Consider the following 19,292-nt stretch of genomic DNA (forward strand, 5'->3'; position numbering starts at 1 on the left):
GTTTACATAACTGATTCATATGGTTAGGGTACATATTTAAATCTAAATATCACTAACTGGGCAACTGAATGTTTCTGTCACCACAAAAATGATGATATTCTGTTTGGAGTTATGTAATCATGTATAGTCAAATTAGCATTTAGTGTTAAAAATAATTCTCTCAAAGTTAATAGTACATTCAAGGCTGTAGTTTTTGTTTTACTATAAATGAAATATCTTCTTTAATTGTTTACGACTGATCACTCCTCTTAGAAAGAATAGAGCCATTTAAGCCTATAAATTGCCTTTGCATACTATGCAGGTATCTATTCCTAGGATGGTTGTGAATTCATAGCCCTTCAGTCATGCTTCCAACTTATTACAATATACATGAAAAACTCACTAATTTATCCTAATTATACACCAAATTATCACTGTTAAGACAATGAGTCTGTAATTTTGAGTCTTTCATTCAGAAGAAAAGATTACTCCCTCCAACGACACCAATACTATCACTTCCAACTAAATGTTAGGTTGAACTAAACATTCTACTACAGTAAGTGATATTTACCAAATATAAGCAATTTATTATGTCTTTAATGGCCGATTATTGAGGAAGTTCTAAGAGACAGATCTGAAAGTACAAAAATATGTATGTTTAATCCCAATACAATTTATTATCCTAGTCAATCTATTATTAAATATTTGCAATATATTTATTTCTAACACACAAATACATCGTCATGTTTTCCTAATTTATATAAATGTGACACCATAGTTTTATAATTCCCAAAAGTGAGGATTCCATTTTTTAATACAAAAGATTCATTTTCCTGATTTTCTCTCTCATTAATGTTTAAAATAAAGAAATCAATAATTTCATGTGGAAAGAAGGAATGGGCTCCTGTCAAATTCTCAGTCAGTAGTTTGAACCCATCCTTCATTTCTGCTCCTTGAAAATCCTTTCTGATGATGCTGAACTTTTCTATTGAAATCTACCAACTATTTCCATCCATTCATCTTCTGCCATTAATAACTCCCTATGCTTTCTCTAGGTTTATAACTTAAAGAATAAGTCCTTAACCCTAAGACTGTTCTAAATCTTCTCCACCTTTTACTTCTCACTGAAGTTTTGTTGATTCCACTGCTTCAAACAGTTCTCTAGAGTTTCTTGTAAGACCTCCTAACATCAGCATCTATTGCTTCTTTGATCCTCTCCACCACATATGTCCTCCCAAAGTCATCTGTGAAAGTTTCTTCTAGAAAAACTATCCTGAAGTCTGGAATACATTCACAACAGTCCAAATAAGATAAGATGCTTGCAATGTATTATTTTCAACACACAGATCATCTTAATTATAAATCCATCTTTGGATCCTGTGTAACAGAAGTTATCAGTTACTTTAGTCACTAAAATCTCTTGTAGTTTTCCCTTAAAATTTTAGTAAATTTTAAGATTAACTGCTCCTGTATATAACCAATTTTTAAATTCTGTCTATGGTATTCTTTTTTTTTAAAGGAAAACGTCTATTGGGGAAAACTCAACAGACTGGAGGGAAGGGTCAAAGAAGGAAAAGAGGGAGAAGGAGAGCATAAGAGAGATCCAAAGAGAGGGACAGAGATCAGGAGACAGAGAGAAAGAGAGCCACAAGTTCAGGAACAGGTCCTTTTTAAATTTTGCCAGAGGGTGGGCAGGGAAGTAGGTACAGCAAATCCCATTAGGATGGGGGTGGATCTTGAAATCAGTGGTTGGGCCATATGACCACCTGGCTTCCAGCAATGGCAGCGGGAGCTAGAGCCTAGGATAGTGTCAGGGTGTATATCGTGCCTTAGATAAGACTGGGTGTCTAAGGCATTCTAATGTGGCCATGCAGATTCAGGAGGAAGAACGCAACTACATGGGACCAATATGTGATGCTGTCCAAACCTTGAGAACTACTCAAAACATTATATATTAAATCAGGCTTTTATTTAGATGTGTTGGAATCTCTAACACATATTAGGAAAAATAGAATTGAATACATACAGGAGCAGCTAATTTTAGAATTAAAATTCTAAAATTTTAGACAGCTTTATAATAGGTATTAGCAAAGACTTTGATTCTCCACTGTCATTATTTATCAACCATTACATTATGGCAGCTAAGCTCTCTAAACTTATCTATTAATAGGTCTTCTCTGATTAATTCTCATAATACCACAGGGAAGATTATCAACCTTTCTTTCCTGAAAAAATTAAATATTCTTTTACTGTATTCCTACTTCTAGTTGAACCTTATTTAACCTATAATCACATTAGCTATTTAAAATATAATCACCATACATCTATGGTCAAGACTTTGTCAATGCTTTCTGTCTGTCTACAATGAGCTAAAGATCTTTCTTTCATGGCATTGTCCCTATCCTTCTATCTCTTGATCTGGTCTCATTTCCTTAACCCTTTGCTAATTTTCATTTGTGTTTAGCAATATTTTGTTCAATATCAACCTTCTTACCAGAATTGTCAGCATTTAGCCACATTGGCTTTTTGCTAATCAACTTTTGCCAATCCACTTGACTACTCCATTCTTAAATCAATCCCACCAGCTGCCATTATGTTCCTAGATTAAGTCTGCTTAAATATGCAGTAAGAAGAAAATTACTTTATTCTTTTCATTGGCAGGACCATTGTTCTTGACTTACATATTGTACTTGCACAAGAGTATCAACAAAGAATAGGGCTAGTTTTTCCTGCACCTGTGAAGAATGGGCATCTTTTTCAAATTACATCTGGGCTAGGTGAGACACTCTGGTTTGCTCTTATCACAAATTCAAGGTCTATGGTCACAGCTGGGCCTAATGCCTTTCAGCATATTTGTTGCTTGTTCTGTTTTGCTCTTTTCTTTAGTTTGAACCTTGGCTTCCACTTCTGTTCTTCTAAAAATGTAATGTTTTCCACAAACCGTTAACTTACTACTTAGCCTAGTTTACTTAATAGATCCAGATTTCTTTTACCTAAAATAAATTGAGATTACTAGGAAAGCAAATTTTCTAGATTCACTCTTATCCCATTTTTAAAAGAAAAAATGATGACTTTCCACTTTTAAAGGGAGAATTTTCCCTGTGTACTTTGAATCGCAGCAGCTCTTTCCCTCTTAGAGGCCTCATTTCATGAGTTACCTTTCATAATATATGTGTTAACACTTTTCTTTCTTATTAGCTTTGTCATCACAACATAAAGTAAAAATCCTCTCAATCTTTAAAAGTATAAAACAGTAACATTCTTGCGGTAGAAAGTGAAAATCACAATTCTCTATTCTTAGGATAATGAAAGCACAGTCCTTTTCCACGCCTGAGTTGACTATTTTGTCAAGTAAGAGAATAGCAAATGCCATACAAGAAGTAATGGTTTGCCATGATGTGAATGAGCCCAGCTAGTCTGCTAGAGGAGGTAAGACCACATCTCCAAAGACAACTAACCACCCAAATCAGCAGCCAACCACAATAAAATCAGCTACACCTAATACATATAGAATCATCTGGCTCAACACAGCCCAAGCTGTTGATTTGAAGATTTTTGAGCTAAACAAGTAGTTATGTTTGAAAACACTAAATTTTGGCTTGATTTTTTTTAAGCAGCAAAAGCTAACTAATAAGTCTTATGGATACACGGATAAACAGATATTCATGGATCTCTTATTTCTCATGGTTACATATTCACATGGTTTCTTCTGTGCCAAGTCTGTACAATACAATTAATGTACTTATTTCTTTACATTTTGAAACAAACACACCCTAAAATGACCTCCCAAAGAACTACGGCAGTGTATGAGCCTCTCTTCTTCAATACAGGTGGAAACCATCACTTCTTTCTTATCAATATAAACTGACAAAGAAGAAAGGGTTTTTCAGATAATCAGTTGACATTACATTAATTAAAAGAAATATTATCTTGTATGGTCTAACCTTATCAAGCAAGCTTTTTAAAAGAAAGTCATGAGGGCCAGCACTGTGGTATAGTGGGCTAAGCCTACACCAGAGGTGCTAGAATCCCATATTGGCACTGGTTTGTGTCCTGGCTGCTCCTATTCTGATCCAAATCTCTACTATGGCCTGAGAAAGCAGTAGAAGATGGCTCAAGTACTTGGGCCCCTGTACCCATGTGGGAGACCCAGAGGAGGCTCCTGGCTCCTGGCTTTGATAGGCCTACCTTCAGCCATTGCAGCCATTTGAGGAGTAAACCAGTAGAAGGAAGACCTTTCTCTCTATCCCTCTCTATGCCTGTAACTCTGCCCCTCAAATTAATAAAATCCTTAACAAAGAGAAAGTCACAAGGTTAGAGACTCAAAGCTTCAGAGAATTTATCTTGTACTAGTTTTAAGAAGCAAGCTTTCAGGAATTCTTCACCCTCAAGGAAATGATTTGCACCACAAATACGAAGGGACTTGGAAGAGGATCTTTTCTTGGTGATAAAGAAAATGCAGCCTGGCTGACGCATTAATCTCAACCTTGAGAAACTCTGAATGAATCTGACTCAGACATACCAATATTTCTGAACTACAAAAACAAGGAGAAAACAAACATGAGGTTTTTTTTTTTAAGTCACTAAGTGTGTAGAAATCTGTTTTGCAACAGACAAGTAGTATAGTTCCTACTGACTTCTTAACAGCTTTCCCCCCACCTCTTTTAGAGACTGTTATCACCAAGGTCTAAAATTATTTCTTTTTTCCCTAAAACCAAAAGACACCTGAATTCCTATCCTTTTGTTATTTTTCTATAGAATATGGCTTTCCCCTTGTCTACCTTGTTTTCAAAACTGTTTTGTCTGGGTCTGGCACTGTAGTACAGAGGGTTAAAGCTGCAGCCTGCAGCTCCGACATCCCACATGGATGCCAGTTCAAGTCCCAGCTGCTCTGCTTCCAATCCAGCTCTCTGCTATGGCCTGGGATAACAGTAGAAGATGTCCAAACTTCTTGGGGCCCTGCACCCATGTGGGAGAACTGGAAGAAGCTCCTGGCTCCTGGCTTCGGATCAGCTCAGCTCTGGCCATTGCAGTCACTTGAGGAGTTAACCAGCAGATATAAGACCACTATCTCTCTTTCTCTGGTTCTACCTCTTTCTGTAACTCTGACTTTCAAATAAATAAAATAAATCTTTTAAAAAAAACTGTTTTATCCATGACTTCTACTACATCATTCTTATTTTAAGTTCCCTTCTTTTGATGAATTCTTTTCATATCTCTCCTCTTCTTTCATCCTCTTCTTGTATCTTGATACTTCCTTGCCTATTCCCACAACATGGATATCACAGAAACAAAAAGAATCATCAGGAACAAAGAGCTGTATGCCAACAAATCAGAGAACCTAGAGATAATGGATAGATTCAAGGACACGAGCAATCTACCAAAATTGAGTCATGAAGATATAGAAAATCTAAACAGACCAATAGCTAAGGCAGACCTTGAATCAGTAATAAAGACCCTGCAAACAAAGAAAAGCCCAGGAATGGAAGGCTTCACTGCTGAAGTCTTCACTGCTGACTCTATCAGATGTTTAAAGAAGAACTAATTCCAATTCTTCTCAAGCTACTCAAAACCATTGAAATGTAGGGAATCCTAACAACTCCTTTTTATGAAGTCAGCATCACCTTAATTCCTAAACCCAAAAAACGTAGCAACAAAGAAAGAGAACTATAGACCTATTTCCCTGAGGAACATAAAAGCAAAAAGCCTCAAAATACTAGCCAATCAAATCCAACAGCACAGCAGAAAGGTCATTCACCCAGGCGGAGCCAAGATGGCGGAATAGTGAGGACGTGCACTGATGGTCCGGGAAAAGATAGGTTGATAAAAGAGAAATTACAGTAATTTCAGGGAAAGGCTCAGGAAAAAAATTGCAGAGGAAACTCTTCCAGATCTAGTGGATGTGACATGGATGACCTGTGGGAAAAGCAAGGATGCCCACGGCTCCGAAGCCCAACAGCAGAGTCTACGCATCTGTGCTGGAAGAGGAGTGAGCTCAGTAACCTGAGACATTGGAGGGGGAAACAGCAGACAGAGCCTAGAGGGAACTAGGCTTGAAACCCCACTGGGGAAAGTTCACAAGGCTAACTACAGGAAAGAGGGAAAAAAAAGCGGGGGGGACCGATACGGACGAGTTTCTCTCTCCGCCCACCTCGCAAAAGGGTACAAGAGACAAAGAGCAGGCGCCATTCTGGACATACGTAAAAGGTGTGTGACCTCAGGGCTGTGCACAACCTCAGAGCTGTGCCTGCCCTCAGTCAGACAGAAAAACCTGACTCTGAGGGGGGTGAAATACCAGGAGGTTAGGACTTAGTGAATGGGTGGAGCTAATGAACTGAGGCGGTGAAAAAAGAGACGGTGGGTGAGAGCATTCATGGAGGTCACATGAGTACTCTCCAGAGACACTACAATTCGGTAACCTTGGCAAACCGGTGGGAGACTGCAGGAGAAATTGAGCCCACACTGAGGTCAGAACAGATTCTTTGTGTGGTCCATGGGAAAAAGCAGACGAATGATATACACACAGAAGCCAGAGATCGGAAGCGAACTACCATCAGTTCCACTAAGCTGTGCAGTATTACGTCCCTCCTGAATAAAAAATAATAAATAAATAAAGAGAGATTTACCACACCTAACCTGAGTGTGTCACCTTTGGCACACCCTTAACCCTGAAGAAATAAGCAGAGCTCTCTGGCTACACCCATCTCAAGCCTCCAAGGCTCCTCCAACAGCAGACAGTTCACTTAACACAGTCATAGTATAACAAGCAAAAAAAAAAAAACACCACAGCGAGGGAAGAAGAATTCAAAGAATATCTCCACAATGCCAAGCAACAAACACAGAAACCAAGGGAACAAGATCAATGAAGACATTATGACGACCCAAATGAACAAAACACCCCAAGCCAAGATTATGAAGATGATGAGATAGAAGAAATGCAAGATACGGATTTCAAAAAATTTATGATAAGAACATTTAGAAGTTTTCAAAAGCAAATTCTTGAACTACGGAAATCGTTACTGGACAGGATAGAAAATCTCTCTCGTGAAAATGAAATCTTAAGGAGGAACCAAAATGAAACGCAGAAACTAGTAGAACAGGAAAGTGTGATAGTGAAGAGAAATAAAAATGAAATGAAGAACTCAATACATCAAATGACAAACACATTAGAGAGTCTTAAAAACAGAGTCAGTGAAACAGAAGAGAGAATATTGGACTTAGAAGACAGAGCAAAGGAAAGTATACAGTCAAACCAAAGAAAAGAAGAGGAAATTAGAAATATAAAAAATATTGATGGGAATCTAGAGGATACTATTAAAAAACCCAACATTCAAGTTCTAGGACTTCATGAAGGCATGGAGAGAGAGAAAGGATTAGAAGGCCTTTTTTGTTAGATACTATTAGAGAACTTCCTGGGTTTGGAGAAGGACAGAGACATCCTAGTACAGGAAGCTCATAGAACCCCTAGTAAACATGACCAAAAGAGATCCTCACCACAACACGTTGTAATTAAACTCACCCCAGTAAAACATAAAGAAAAGATCCTAAAATGTGCAACAGAGAAACATCAGAATACTCTCAGAGGATCTGCAATTAGACTCACAGCAGTCTTCTCATCAGAAACCCTACAGGCTAGGAGGGAATGGAGAGACATAGCCCCTATCGAATGGGGAAAATTTGGAAGCATTTCCACTGAGATCTGCTACCAGACAGGGATGCCCAATCTCATCACCGCTATTCAATATAGTTCTGGAAGTTTTAGCCAGAGCTATTAGGCAAGAAAAAGAAATTAAAGGGATACAAATTGGGAAGGAAGAACTCAAACTATCCATCTTTGCAGATGATATGATTCTCTACTTAGGGGATCCAAAGAACTCTACTAAGAGACCATTGTAACTCCTAGAAGAGTTTGCCAAATACCAGGATACAAAGTCAATGCACAAAAATCAACAGCCTTTGTATACACAGGCGATGCCACGGCTGAGAAAGAACTTCTAAGATCAATCCCATTCACAATAGCCACAAAAACAATCAAATACCTTGGAATAAACTTAACCAAGGTCGTTAAAGATCTCTACGATGAGAATTACAAAATCTTGGCCAGCACCGCGGCTCACTAGGCTAATCCTCCGCCTTGCGGCGTCGGCACACCAGGTTCTAGTTCCAGTCAAGGAGCTGGATTCTGTCCCAGTTGCCCCTCTTCCAGGCCAGCTCTCTGCTGTGGCCAGGGAGTGCAGTGGAGGATGGCCCAAGTGCTTGGGCCCTGCACCCCATGGGAGACCAGGAGAAGTACCTGGCTCCTGCCATCAGATCAGCGCGGTGCGTCGGCCGCAGCACACCGGCCATGGTGGCCACTGGAGGGTGAACCAATGGCAAAAAGGAAGACTTTTCTCTCTGTCTCTCTCTCTCACTGTCCACTCTGCCTGTCAAAAAAAAAAAAAAAAAAGAGAGAGAGAGAATTACAAAATCTTAAAGAAAGAAATAGAAGAGGATACCAAAAAAATGGAAAAATCTTCCATGCTCATGGATTGGAAGAATCAATATCATCAAAATGTCCATTCTCCCAAAAGTAATTTATAGATTCAATGAGACACTAATCACAATACCAAAGACATTCTTCTCAGATCTGGAAAAAATGATGCTGTAATTAATATGGAGACACAGGAGACCTCGAATAGCTAAAGCAATCTTGTACAACAAAAACAAAGCTGGAGGCATCACAATACCAGATTTCAGGATATACTACAGGGCAGTTGTAATCAAAACAGCATGGTACTGAACAGACAGATGGATAGACCAATGGAACAGATTTGAAACACCAGAAATCAATCCAAACATCTACAGCCAACTCATATTTGATCAAGGATCCAAAACCAATCCCTGGAGTAAGGACAGTCTATTCAACAAATGGTGCTGGGAAAATTGGATTTCCATGTGCAGAAGCATGAAGCAAGACCCCTACATTTTACCTTACACAAAAATCCACTCAACATGGATTAAAGACCTAAATCTACAACCTGACAGCATCAAATTATTAGAGAACATTGGAGAAACCCTGCAAGATATAGGCACAGGCAAAGACTTCTTGGAAAAGACCCCAGAAGCACAGGCAGTCAAAACCAAAATTAACATTTGGGATTACATCAAATTGAGAAGTTTCTGTACTGCAAAAGAAACAATCAGGAAAGTGAAGAGGCTACCGACAGTATGGGAAAAAATATTTGCAAACTATGCAAAAGCAAAGGGTTAATAACCAAAATCTATAAAGAGTTCAATAAACTCCACAACATCAAAACAAAAAACCCATTTAAGAGATGGGCCAAGGACCTCAATAGACATTTTTCACAAGAGGAAATCCAAATGGCCAACAGACACATGAAAAAATGTTCAAGACCACTAGCAATCAGGGAAATGCAAATCAAAACCACAATGAGGTTTCACCTCACCCCAGTTAGAATGGCTCACATTCAGAAATCTACCAACAACAGATGCTGGAGAGGATGTGGGAAAAAGGGACACTAACCCATTGTTGGTGCGAATGCAAAGTTGTTAAGCCTCTATGGAAGTCAGTCTGGAGATTCCTCAGAAATCTGAATATAACCCTACCATTCAACCCAGCCATCCCACTCCTTGGAATTTACCCAAAGGAAATTAAATTGGCAATCACAAAAGCTATCTGCACATTAATGTTTATTGCAGCTCAATACACAATAGCTAAGACCTGGAGTCAACCCAAATGCCCATCAACAGTAGATTGGATAAAGAAATTATGGGACATGTACTCTATAGAATACTATACAGCATCAAAAACAATGAAATCCGGTCATTTGCAGCAAAATGGAGGAATCTGGAAAACATCATGCTGAGTGAAATAAGCCAGTCCCAGAGGGACAAATATCATATGTTCTCCCTGATTGGTGACAACTAATCGAGCATCAAATAGGAAACCTGGTGAAACGAAATGGACACTATGAGAAACACTGACTTGGTCAGCCCTTGTCCTGACTGTTGATGTACAATTTAATACTTCATAACTTTTAGTATTTTTGTTTGTTCAACTTAATACCATTGGTGAGCTATGTAATTAACACACGATTATTTAGGTATGTAAAGTAACTGAAAAGTGATCTCTGTTAAATATAAGAGTGGGGGCTGGTGCCGTGGCTCACTAGGCTAATCCTCTGCCTGCAGCGCCGGCACCCCGGGTTCTAGTCCCGGTCGGGGCGCCAGATTCTGTCCCTGTTGCCCCTCTTCCAGGCCAGCTCTCTGCTGTGGCCAGGGAGTGCAGTGGAGGATGGCCCAAGTGCTTGGGCCCTGCACCCCATGGGAGACCAGGATGAGTATCTGGCTCCTGCCATCGAATCAGCATGGTGCATAGGCCGCAGCGCGCCGGCCATGGCGGCCATTGGAGGGTGAACCAACGGCAAAGGAAGACCTTTCTCTCTGTCTCTCTCTCTCTCTCACTGTCCACTCTGCCTGTCAAAAAGATAAAATAAAATAAAATAAAATAAAATAAATATAAAAGTGGGAATAAGAGGGAGGAGATGTACAATTTGGGACATGCTCAAGGTGACTTGCCCAAGTGGTGGAGTTAGAAATGTGCCAGGGGATTCCAATATAATCCCATCAAGGTGGCATGTACCAATGCCACCTCACTAGTCCAAGTGATCAAATTCAGGTCACAATAGACCATAATGATAGGTCTAAGAGTCAAAGGGATCACATAAACAAGACTAGTGTCTGCTAATACTAACTGATAGAATCAAAAAGGGAGAGAACGATCCAACATGGGAAGTGGGATACACAGCAGACTCACAGAATGGCAGTTGTCCTAAACAGCTCTCTGGCCTCAGAATCACCCCTTAAGGCATTCAGATCTGACTGAAGAGCCCATGAGAGTATTTTAGGCATGGAAAGCCAAGGCACTCAGGCAAAAAAAAAAAAAAAAAAGACCTAAATGAAAGATCTCTGCAAGTGAGATCCCAGTGGAAAGAACGGGGCTATCAAAGAAGGAGTTACCTTTCTCTGAAGTGAGGAAAGAACTTCCACTTTGACTATGGCCTTGTCGAAATAAGATCAAAGATGGCGAGCTCAGGGGGCTTCCATGGCCTTGGCAACTCATGACTAGAGCCTGGGAAGATTGCTGACGTCTTAAACAAGAGTGTCAAATTGTTAATTCAACAACAGGAGTCACAGTGCACTTACTCCCCATGTAGGATCTCTGTCCTTAATGTGTAATTCAATGTGAATTAATGATATGACTAGTGCTCAAACAGTATTTGGCACTTTGTGTTCTGTGTGGGGGTAAACTGATGAAATTTTTACTTAATATATACTAAATTGATCTTCTGTATATAAAGATAATTGAAAATGAATCTTGATGTGAATGAAATGGGAGAGGGAGCTGCAGATGGGAGGGTTGCGGGTGAGAGGGAAATTATGGGGGGAAAAGCCATTGTAATCCACAAACTGTATGGAAATTTACATCTACTAAATAAAAGTTAAAAAAAAAAGATCATTCACCCAGACCAAATGAGATTTATCAATGGTAAGCAGGGATGTTTCAACATTCACAACTCAATCAATGGGGCACATCACATTAACAAACTGAAGAATAAAAACCATATAATTGTCTCAATAGATGAAGAAAAAGCATTCAATAGAATACAACATCATTTCATGATGAAAAACTTAAGCAAATTGTGTATGGAATGAACATTCCTTAAGATAGTCAAGGCAATTTATGAGAAACTGCTAACATCTGGAACCAGATGAGGATGCCCACTGTCACCATTGCTATTCAACACAGCGTTGGAGGTCTTAGCCAGAGTCATTAGGTATGAAAAAGAAATCAAAAGGATATAAAGTGGAAAGGAAGAAGTCAAATTATCCCTATTTTTAGATGACATGATTCTATGTATAAGGTAGCTAAAAGACCCTACTAAGAGACTATTGGAACTCACAAAAGAGTTTACTAAAATGGTAGAATATAAAATCAACACTCAAAAATCAATAGCCTTTGTATACACAGAAAATTCCAAGGCTGAGAAATAATTTCTTTTATTTATTTATTTATTTTTGACAGGCAGAGTGGACAGTGAGAGAGAGACAGAGATAAAGGTCTTCCTTTTCCATTGGTTCACTCCTCATTGGCCACTGCGGCCGGCGCACCGCACTGAACCGAAGCCAGGAGCCAAGTGCTTCTCCTGGTCTCCCATGCGGGTACAGGGCCCTAGCACCTGGGCCATCCTCCACTGCACTCCCGGGCCACAACAGAGAGCTGTACTGGAAGAGGAGCAACCGGGACAGATCTGGCACCCTGACCGGGACTAGAACCCAGTGTGCTGGCGCCACAGGCAGAGGATTAGCCTAGTGAGCCGCGGTGCCGGCCTGAGAAAAAATTTCTAAGATCAATTTCATTCATAATAGTTACATAAAAATTAAACACCTTGAAATACATTTAACCAAAAGGTAAAAGATTTCTATTATGAAAATTACAAAATATTAAAGGAAGAAACAATAAGAGAAGACACAAAAAATAGAAAAATCTTCCATATTCATTGATTGGAAGAATTAATACCATCAAAAGTTCCATACTACCAAAAGCAATTTCCAGATTCAATGCATTCCCAGTCAAAATGCCAATGACATTCTTCTCAGGTCTGGATGAAATTATGCTAAAACTTTTATGGAAACCTGAGAGACTCTGAGCAGTTAAAGCAATCTTAAACAACCAAAACAAAGCTTTAGACATCACAATACCATATTTCAAGACATACTAAGGGGCAGTTGTAATCAAAACGGCCTGAAACCAGCACAAAAATCAACATATGGGCCATCGGAACAGAATAGAAACTTAAGAAATCAATCCATGCATCCACAACCAACTAATCTTTGACTAAGGATATGAAAACAACCCCTAGACAAAGGACAGTCTCTTCAATATAGTGCTGGGAAAACGGAATCTCCACACACAGAAGTATGAAAAAAGCCTCCTAACTTACACCTAACAAAAATCTATGACCTGATACCATCAAATTACTAAACAGAGAATTGGGGAAACTGAAAGACATTGATATAGGTAATGACTTCGTGGAAAAGACCCCAGAAGCACAGGCAATCAAAGCCAAAATAGACAAATGGAATTATATCAAGCTGAAAAGCTTCTGCACTGCAAATGAAACCCTCAGCAAAGTGAAAATGCAATCAACAGAATGGGAAAAATATTTGCAAACTATTAAACTGATAAAGGATTAATATTCAGAATGTATAAAGAGGTCAAGGAACTCATCAATAACACATGCAATCCAATGAAGAAATAGGCAAAGGACTTGAACAAACATTTTTCAAAAGAGGAAATCTGAATGGCCAATATACACATGAAAAAATACTCAGGATCACTACCCATCAGGGAAATGCAAATCAAAACCACAATGAGGCTTCCTCTCATTCCATGTGAGCACCAGTTCGAGACTTAGCTGCTCACTTCTGACTCAGCTCCCTGCAAATATGCCTGGGAATGCAGCAGAAAATGGCCCAAGTCATTGAGCCCCTTCACCCACGTGGAAGATACAGAAGAAGCTCCTGACTGCTGGCTTTGGGTTGTTGCAGCCATTTGGGGAGTGAACCAGCAGATGGAAGATTCTCTCTCTCTCTCTCTCTCTTTCTCTCTCTCTCTCTCCCTCCCTCCCTCTATATCTCCCTCCCTTGCTATGTAACTTTGTGTTTTAAATATATAAATTTTTAAAAATAAATAAATACATACATAAAATCTCTCCTGCTACATATATTTCCTACTCTGTGCCCAAAAGCACACTGCCCTCAGTAAATTCTTAAATAGAGAAATCGCTTGCTAAGGGCCTGCCATGGGTCAGACATGGTTCTAGGCATTTTGCATATATAACATCATTAATCTTCAGTAGAATGTTGACACTATGATCACTTCATTTACTAATTAGGAAACTAAGATTTGTGATTTCAAATTCTTGTCAAGAAGAGCATAGCCCGAAGTTGTCTATCTCATTTTTGTATCTCATTCATGACCTCCCTGCCCTCACGTCCCTTCCACAATCTCAACATGATTTCTGTCCCCTTTACCACATATGCACTAGTCCCACTAAGATGACCAAATGACCTCTGACTTGCAGATTTATTGGGCCTGGGGATCCTACATTTTACCTTGTTTTGTATTTCCTCTGTAGTCTCCTCTTTCTGTTGAAAGTTCCATTATCTGTTGTTATCTGTCATGTCCAACTTCTTTGGCTCTTTCTGAAACTTCTGAATTGGTTTCTTTTTTTCACAGATCCTTTGTAGTTTGATATTTCCTTGCTTAAAAGTTACATTGCCTTGTTTTACATTCATTCCCTGAATAAATTCTCCACTCTGACCACCTCAACCCAATGGAAAGTATTTCCAGTCTCCATTTCTCTCTTGCGTCTCTGATTCTAGTTGCTTTCTAGATATCGTCACACAGTTTCACCAACACATCCTCCAACTCAACTTTATATATCTGATCTCTTTCTACCTCTTCCCAAGACCATAATTAATGATGCCAATGCTAACCTAATTTTCTTTTTTAATTTTTTTTTATTTGACAGGTAGAATTATGGAAAGAGAGAGAGAGAGAGAGAGAGAGAGAGAGAAAGGTCTTCCTTCTGTTGGTTCACCCCCGAAATGGCCACTACAGTCAGCACTGCGCCAATCCAAAGCCAGGAGCCAGGTGCTTCTTCCTGGTCTCCCATGCAGGTGCAGGGGCCCAAGCACCTGGGCCATCCTCCACTGCCCTCCTGGGGCACAGCAGAGAGCTGGACTGGACGAGGAGCAACTGGGACTAGAACCCGACGCCCATATGGGATGCCAGCGCCACAGGCAGAGGATTAACCAAGCGAGCCACGGTGCCAGCCCCTAAACTAATTTTCTTGATTATAAACTTCATTCATGATTAATTTTTCCATACGCCACATTTTTCCTTTTTTCATAAGTCCAACTAATTCCATCCTATATGGTTTTCTTTTTATTCCTACTGTCACTACTTTATAAACCTTTATAAAGGTCCTTCAGAAAAATCACTCTGTATCATGTATATATTCACCTAGATTTTAACTCTAATATCAGCCCTATGTAAGGTAATTCTTAGACCTTCACATCAAACTTCAAGTTTCCTTTTTCTAAATAATATTTTTAAAAGTTTGATTCAAAGGAGCCGGTGCTGTGGTGCAGCAGGTTAACGACCTGGCCTGAAGTGCCGGAATCCCATATGGGCACCAGTTCTAGTCCTGGTTTCTCCTCTTCCAGTCCAGCTCTCTGCTATGGCCTGGGACAGCAGTAGAAGATGGCCCAAGTCCTTGGGCCCCTGCACCCACACGGGAGACCCGGAAGAAGCTTCTGGCTCCTGGCTTCCGATCAGCACAGCTCTGGCCATTGCAGTCATCTGGGGAGTGAACCAGTGGATGGAAGACCTCTCTCTCTCTGTCTCTACCTCTCTCTGTAACTCTGTCTTTCAAATGAATAAAATAAATCTTTAAAAATTTTTAAAATAAGTTTGATTCAACTACTTTTTATATAGTATTTTTACTTTTGACATATTTTACTTGGCATTTTATTTAGCATAATATACTTTCACTTAAACATGCCACTTCAAAAAAAGTATATAAGACATATATACAGGTGCCTACCCCTGTGACACAATGTGTTAAGCAGCCACCTGTGACAGGAATCTCATGTGAGCACTGGTTCAAGTCCCTGATGCTCTACTTCTGATTCATCTCCCTGCTAATTTGTCTGGGAAAGCAGAATAAGATGCACAAGGACATGGACCACTGCAACCCAAGGTGGAGATCCTGATGAAATTCCTGGTTCCTGATATCAGTCCAGCCCAGCCCTGGCTGTTGTGGCCATTTGAGGAATGAATCAGTGGGGCAGGGCTGGGGAGGGGGGCCTTTCTCTCTGTCTCTCGATCATTCTTTGTAATTCTGCCTTATGGAAAAATAAATAAATCTTTTTTAAAAAATACACATATACATTCAACTCTATATTTGCAATGTTCAAGATATCATTGTAACCACTGTAGAGAACAAAATATTTAATAAATGAATTTAATATATGATTTACTTTTGAAGATTTTACAGTCTGATGGGGTAATGAGGCATGTACCTACATATTTATAATACATGCTAGGATGTGACAATTATGAAAATAGGCAGAGAAAAAAAGCTATCAGAATCATTTTGAAGAATAGTTTGCTTACACTGAGGGTACACAAGCAAACTTCATGAAGAGGTCAATAGCTGAGTAATGATTTTGAAGGTGAACAGAATAAGGACTTTCAAATATTTATTATTTTCACACATATTATTCAAGGTGCTGCACTAAGTGGTAGAGATGCAGAAATCAACAAAAAACAGATCAGGACTTCAAGTTATTTCAGTCTAGTGAGGAAGAATGATTAAATCAATCATTGCAATGGAGTGGGGGAATTATAATGGAGATTTTTCAAAAAAAATGGATTGAGAATAAAGAAAATTACAAGGATAGAAGAGAAAAACCAATTCCAGTTTAAAGGAAATGTCTCTAAGAATAGGGGCTACTTGAGCTACACTTATGGTATCATGTAGCCTGGGTCAAAGTAAAGACAGTTTTGAAGAAGAATAAAGCATTCTACACAGAGAAATAAAGGGCTAAATGATGGAACAGTATGGAGTGTGTACATGGTGATGAACCAAGAAAGAGTGGCAAGATGTGGTAGAAAAAGACATTCCAGCCAGGTTATAGATAAGTTAAAGGCTAAGAGCTAACAATGTTCTTTAGGACTAACCAGCAGTGGATTCATACTTAGCAGATAAGCCAGAGATTCACTTAATTGACCCATTCTGACTGAAAAAAAAAAATGACTTTGTTGATATCAAGTAGCTAATCATGGGATTTTTAAAGACTTTTGCCATTAAAGTTTCCCTACTGACTATATTAAATTTCCCAGCCTATCTCTTCTGGTGTGCCAATCATTCTGGCTTTAGTTAATATCTGTGGGTTGTAGTTACCTTATTTTTATTTCATAATGATCTACTATTTATCAAACAAATAGATAATTATAGTAAATAGGAACATGTACAATGACAGTTCCCAAGCATTTCAGAATTCAGTTTTCCTCCATTACTGGTAATCATAGTTTTTACCCACTACTAATAAAATAGGATTGGCTTTTTATCTGTGGTTAGAAAAACAAACTATAACCTACTTTATAATCATCTTTTTAGAAAAAAAATGTTTCCAAGTATTTATTCAGCCTCTCACTTGATCTCTGTATATTTGGCCCCACGAAAACAAAAGAAATAACCAATTCAGAGGAAAAAAAAATCTATGAGTTGGGGAAAAGAGTAAATTAATTAAAAAATCTAAAAATGTCTTCACTAAGAACATTTTCTTTATATTTGGTATTATCGTACCTACATTCTCTCCTCTGAAAGGTCATAGAAAACTTAATAATGGGAATTTCTTTATCTCCACATTGATATTTTATCAACGTTCCTGAGGCAAGAAATAAATGTGTAAGTCTATCACAGTTTATTAAAAATGCATTTAATTATAGGATATAATATTTAATTCTAATACCTAGATGAGAAGAAACTTCAAGATGAAACACATGTTTAGTACAGTAGGCCTAAAAGGTGAATACTAAGGAGTAACAAAAGTAACAATAGAAAATTGATGCTTGAAAGTAATAAAAATACAGCCTCCAGAATTCAGAGGAGACCATAGAAATAAAGATGGAAAGCCATTGAAAACAAAAGGTGCATTCTATTGTTTTAAATAAGGCCTAGTATAATAAAATAGCCAATACACCAAGAAAAACGTCATTCAAATATTTTGGGATACTTGCACATGCCTGATTGAATAGATCTGAACCTGGACATCTTCGTACCAACTCATGTTTCTTGTCAAATAATTGGAATTCTGCATCCACTACCTTCTCTCAAACCTAGCCTCTGCCTTCCTCACATTCTAGCTACACCTGGCAAAAGTCATCTGATATTTTCAATATGCCAAACAGCCAATGACAAAGTAATCTTATTTTTCCCTTCAAAATACCTCCTTAACTACCCGACTCTGTCCTGCCATCACAGACATGGTCTTCTTCGTGCTGCCCATAGGCCACCTGAAATGAACCATTTGATCTTGCAGCTGAACCTGGGGTGGGATATTCTCCCCATTTCACTGAGGTGAGCCCCACCCTGGTGGCTTCTAGCACCACAATAGGAATTTCCCTTAAGACACATAAACAAAACTTCTTTCCCTTATAGACTCTTACTTCCTAGTTTATTCTTTCACTCTGTTTTACTAGTTTGAAACCAATGTGTTTAATCTCCAAATGATGTCTTCTGACTGGATCTTTCCCATGTTTGAAACAAAACACTCTCTCTTGACTAGGGAAACTTCCAGAACCAAACTTCTTGAAGAATTGTTCTAAAGCAAGAAGTGATATTCTCCCCGAATCCACTCCCTGTAAATTGTTACATATACTCTTTAACGAATTCAGAGTATAATAGCATAATCCCTTTTATTTTATGAATTTGCTACTTATGCTTACATTACATGATTAATAATCTTGAGAGTTTGATTTTTTAATATACTTTTTGAGAGTTTTATATGCCTTGAACAGGAACACTTCGCACACAGCCCAGGACAAAATATATGAAACACTTAAATTAGTTTACAGCAAAAAGATAATACCTACCTGACCATGCCTTTGCTGAGGGCCCAGCCCATGAGACATTTCAGGATGTGATGAGGCCTTGAGATCAGTGCCCCATTTTTTGGGACGCACTACATCAGAAGCCAGACTGGAGGAGATTGCCAGAGTCTTGGGCCGGGCAGCCGTGCTGCCAGTCCCCCCCATGGGGCCTTGTTCATCCTTTTTGCTTGTAGCTTCATCTTCCCCTTCAGAGTCCACAATAAAGACATATTCAGCTTTGAAGAGGTCGCTTTGCTGCATTCCTTGTGATTCCTTTGCTTTCAGCCTTCTTTCTTGTGAAATATTTTCACTGACTTCTGAAGTATCAATCAATATCTTTTGGTCTTTCTCTTGTTCACTCCCAGTGTTCAAGATCGAGTAGTCGTTGGAATTAGACTGAAATAGATGTACAGAGAGACAAAAGCATTGCTATTGGTTTAATAAATACTTTCTGCATGTACACTGAAAATCTTAGCCTGCTTATAGAGTTTTTAAGAATCAATTTTAGGCCAGCGCCGCAGCTTACTAAGCTAATCCTCTGCCTGCGGCGCCGGCACCCAGGGTTCTAGTCCCGATTGGGGCTCAA

General features: G+C 39.0%; 1 protein-coding gene across 50 annotated transcripts in view; it reads right to left on the reverse strand.

Moving 5' to 3' along the window:
• The window catches only part of MLIP (muscular LMNA interacting protein), a 314,125-nt gene that overhangs the window by 131,989 nt on the left and 162,844 nt on the right, over window positions 1-19,292 (reverse strand). For all 50 annotated transcript variants that reach the window (XM_070073947.2, XM_089333120.1, XM_070073968.2 and 47 more), the window contains one exon: window positions 18,710-19,102. In XM_070073947.2, the coding sequence (XP_069930048.1) occupies window positions 18,710-19,102 (393 nt within the window). The remainder of the gene's footprint in view (window positions 1-18,709; window positions 19,103-19,292) is intronic.

This window comes from Oryctolagus cuniculus, chromosome 5, assembly GCF_051225735.1.
Source record: "Oryctolagus cuniculus isolate XC-2025 breed Fujian yellow rabbit chromosome 5, ASM5122573v1, whole genome shotgun sequence".
NCBI lineage: Eukaryota > Metazoa > Chordata > Mammalia > Lagomorpha > Leporidae > Oryctolagus > Oryctolagus cuniculus.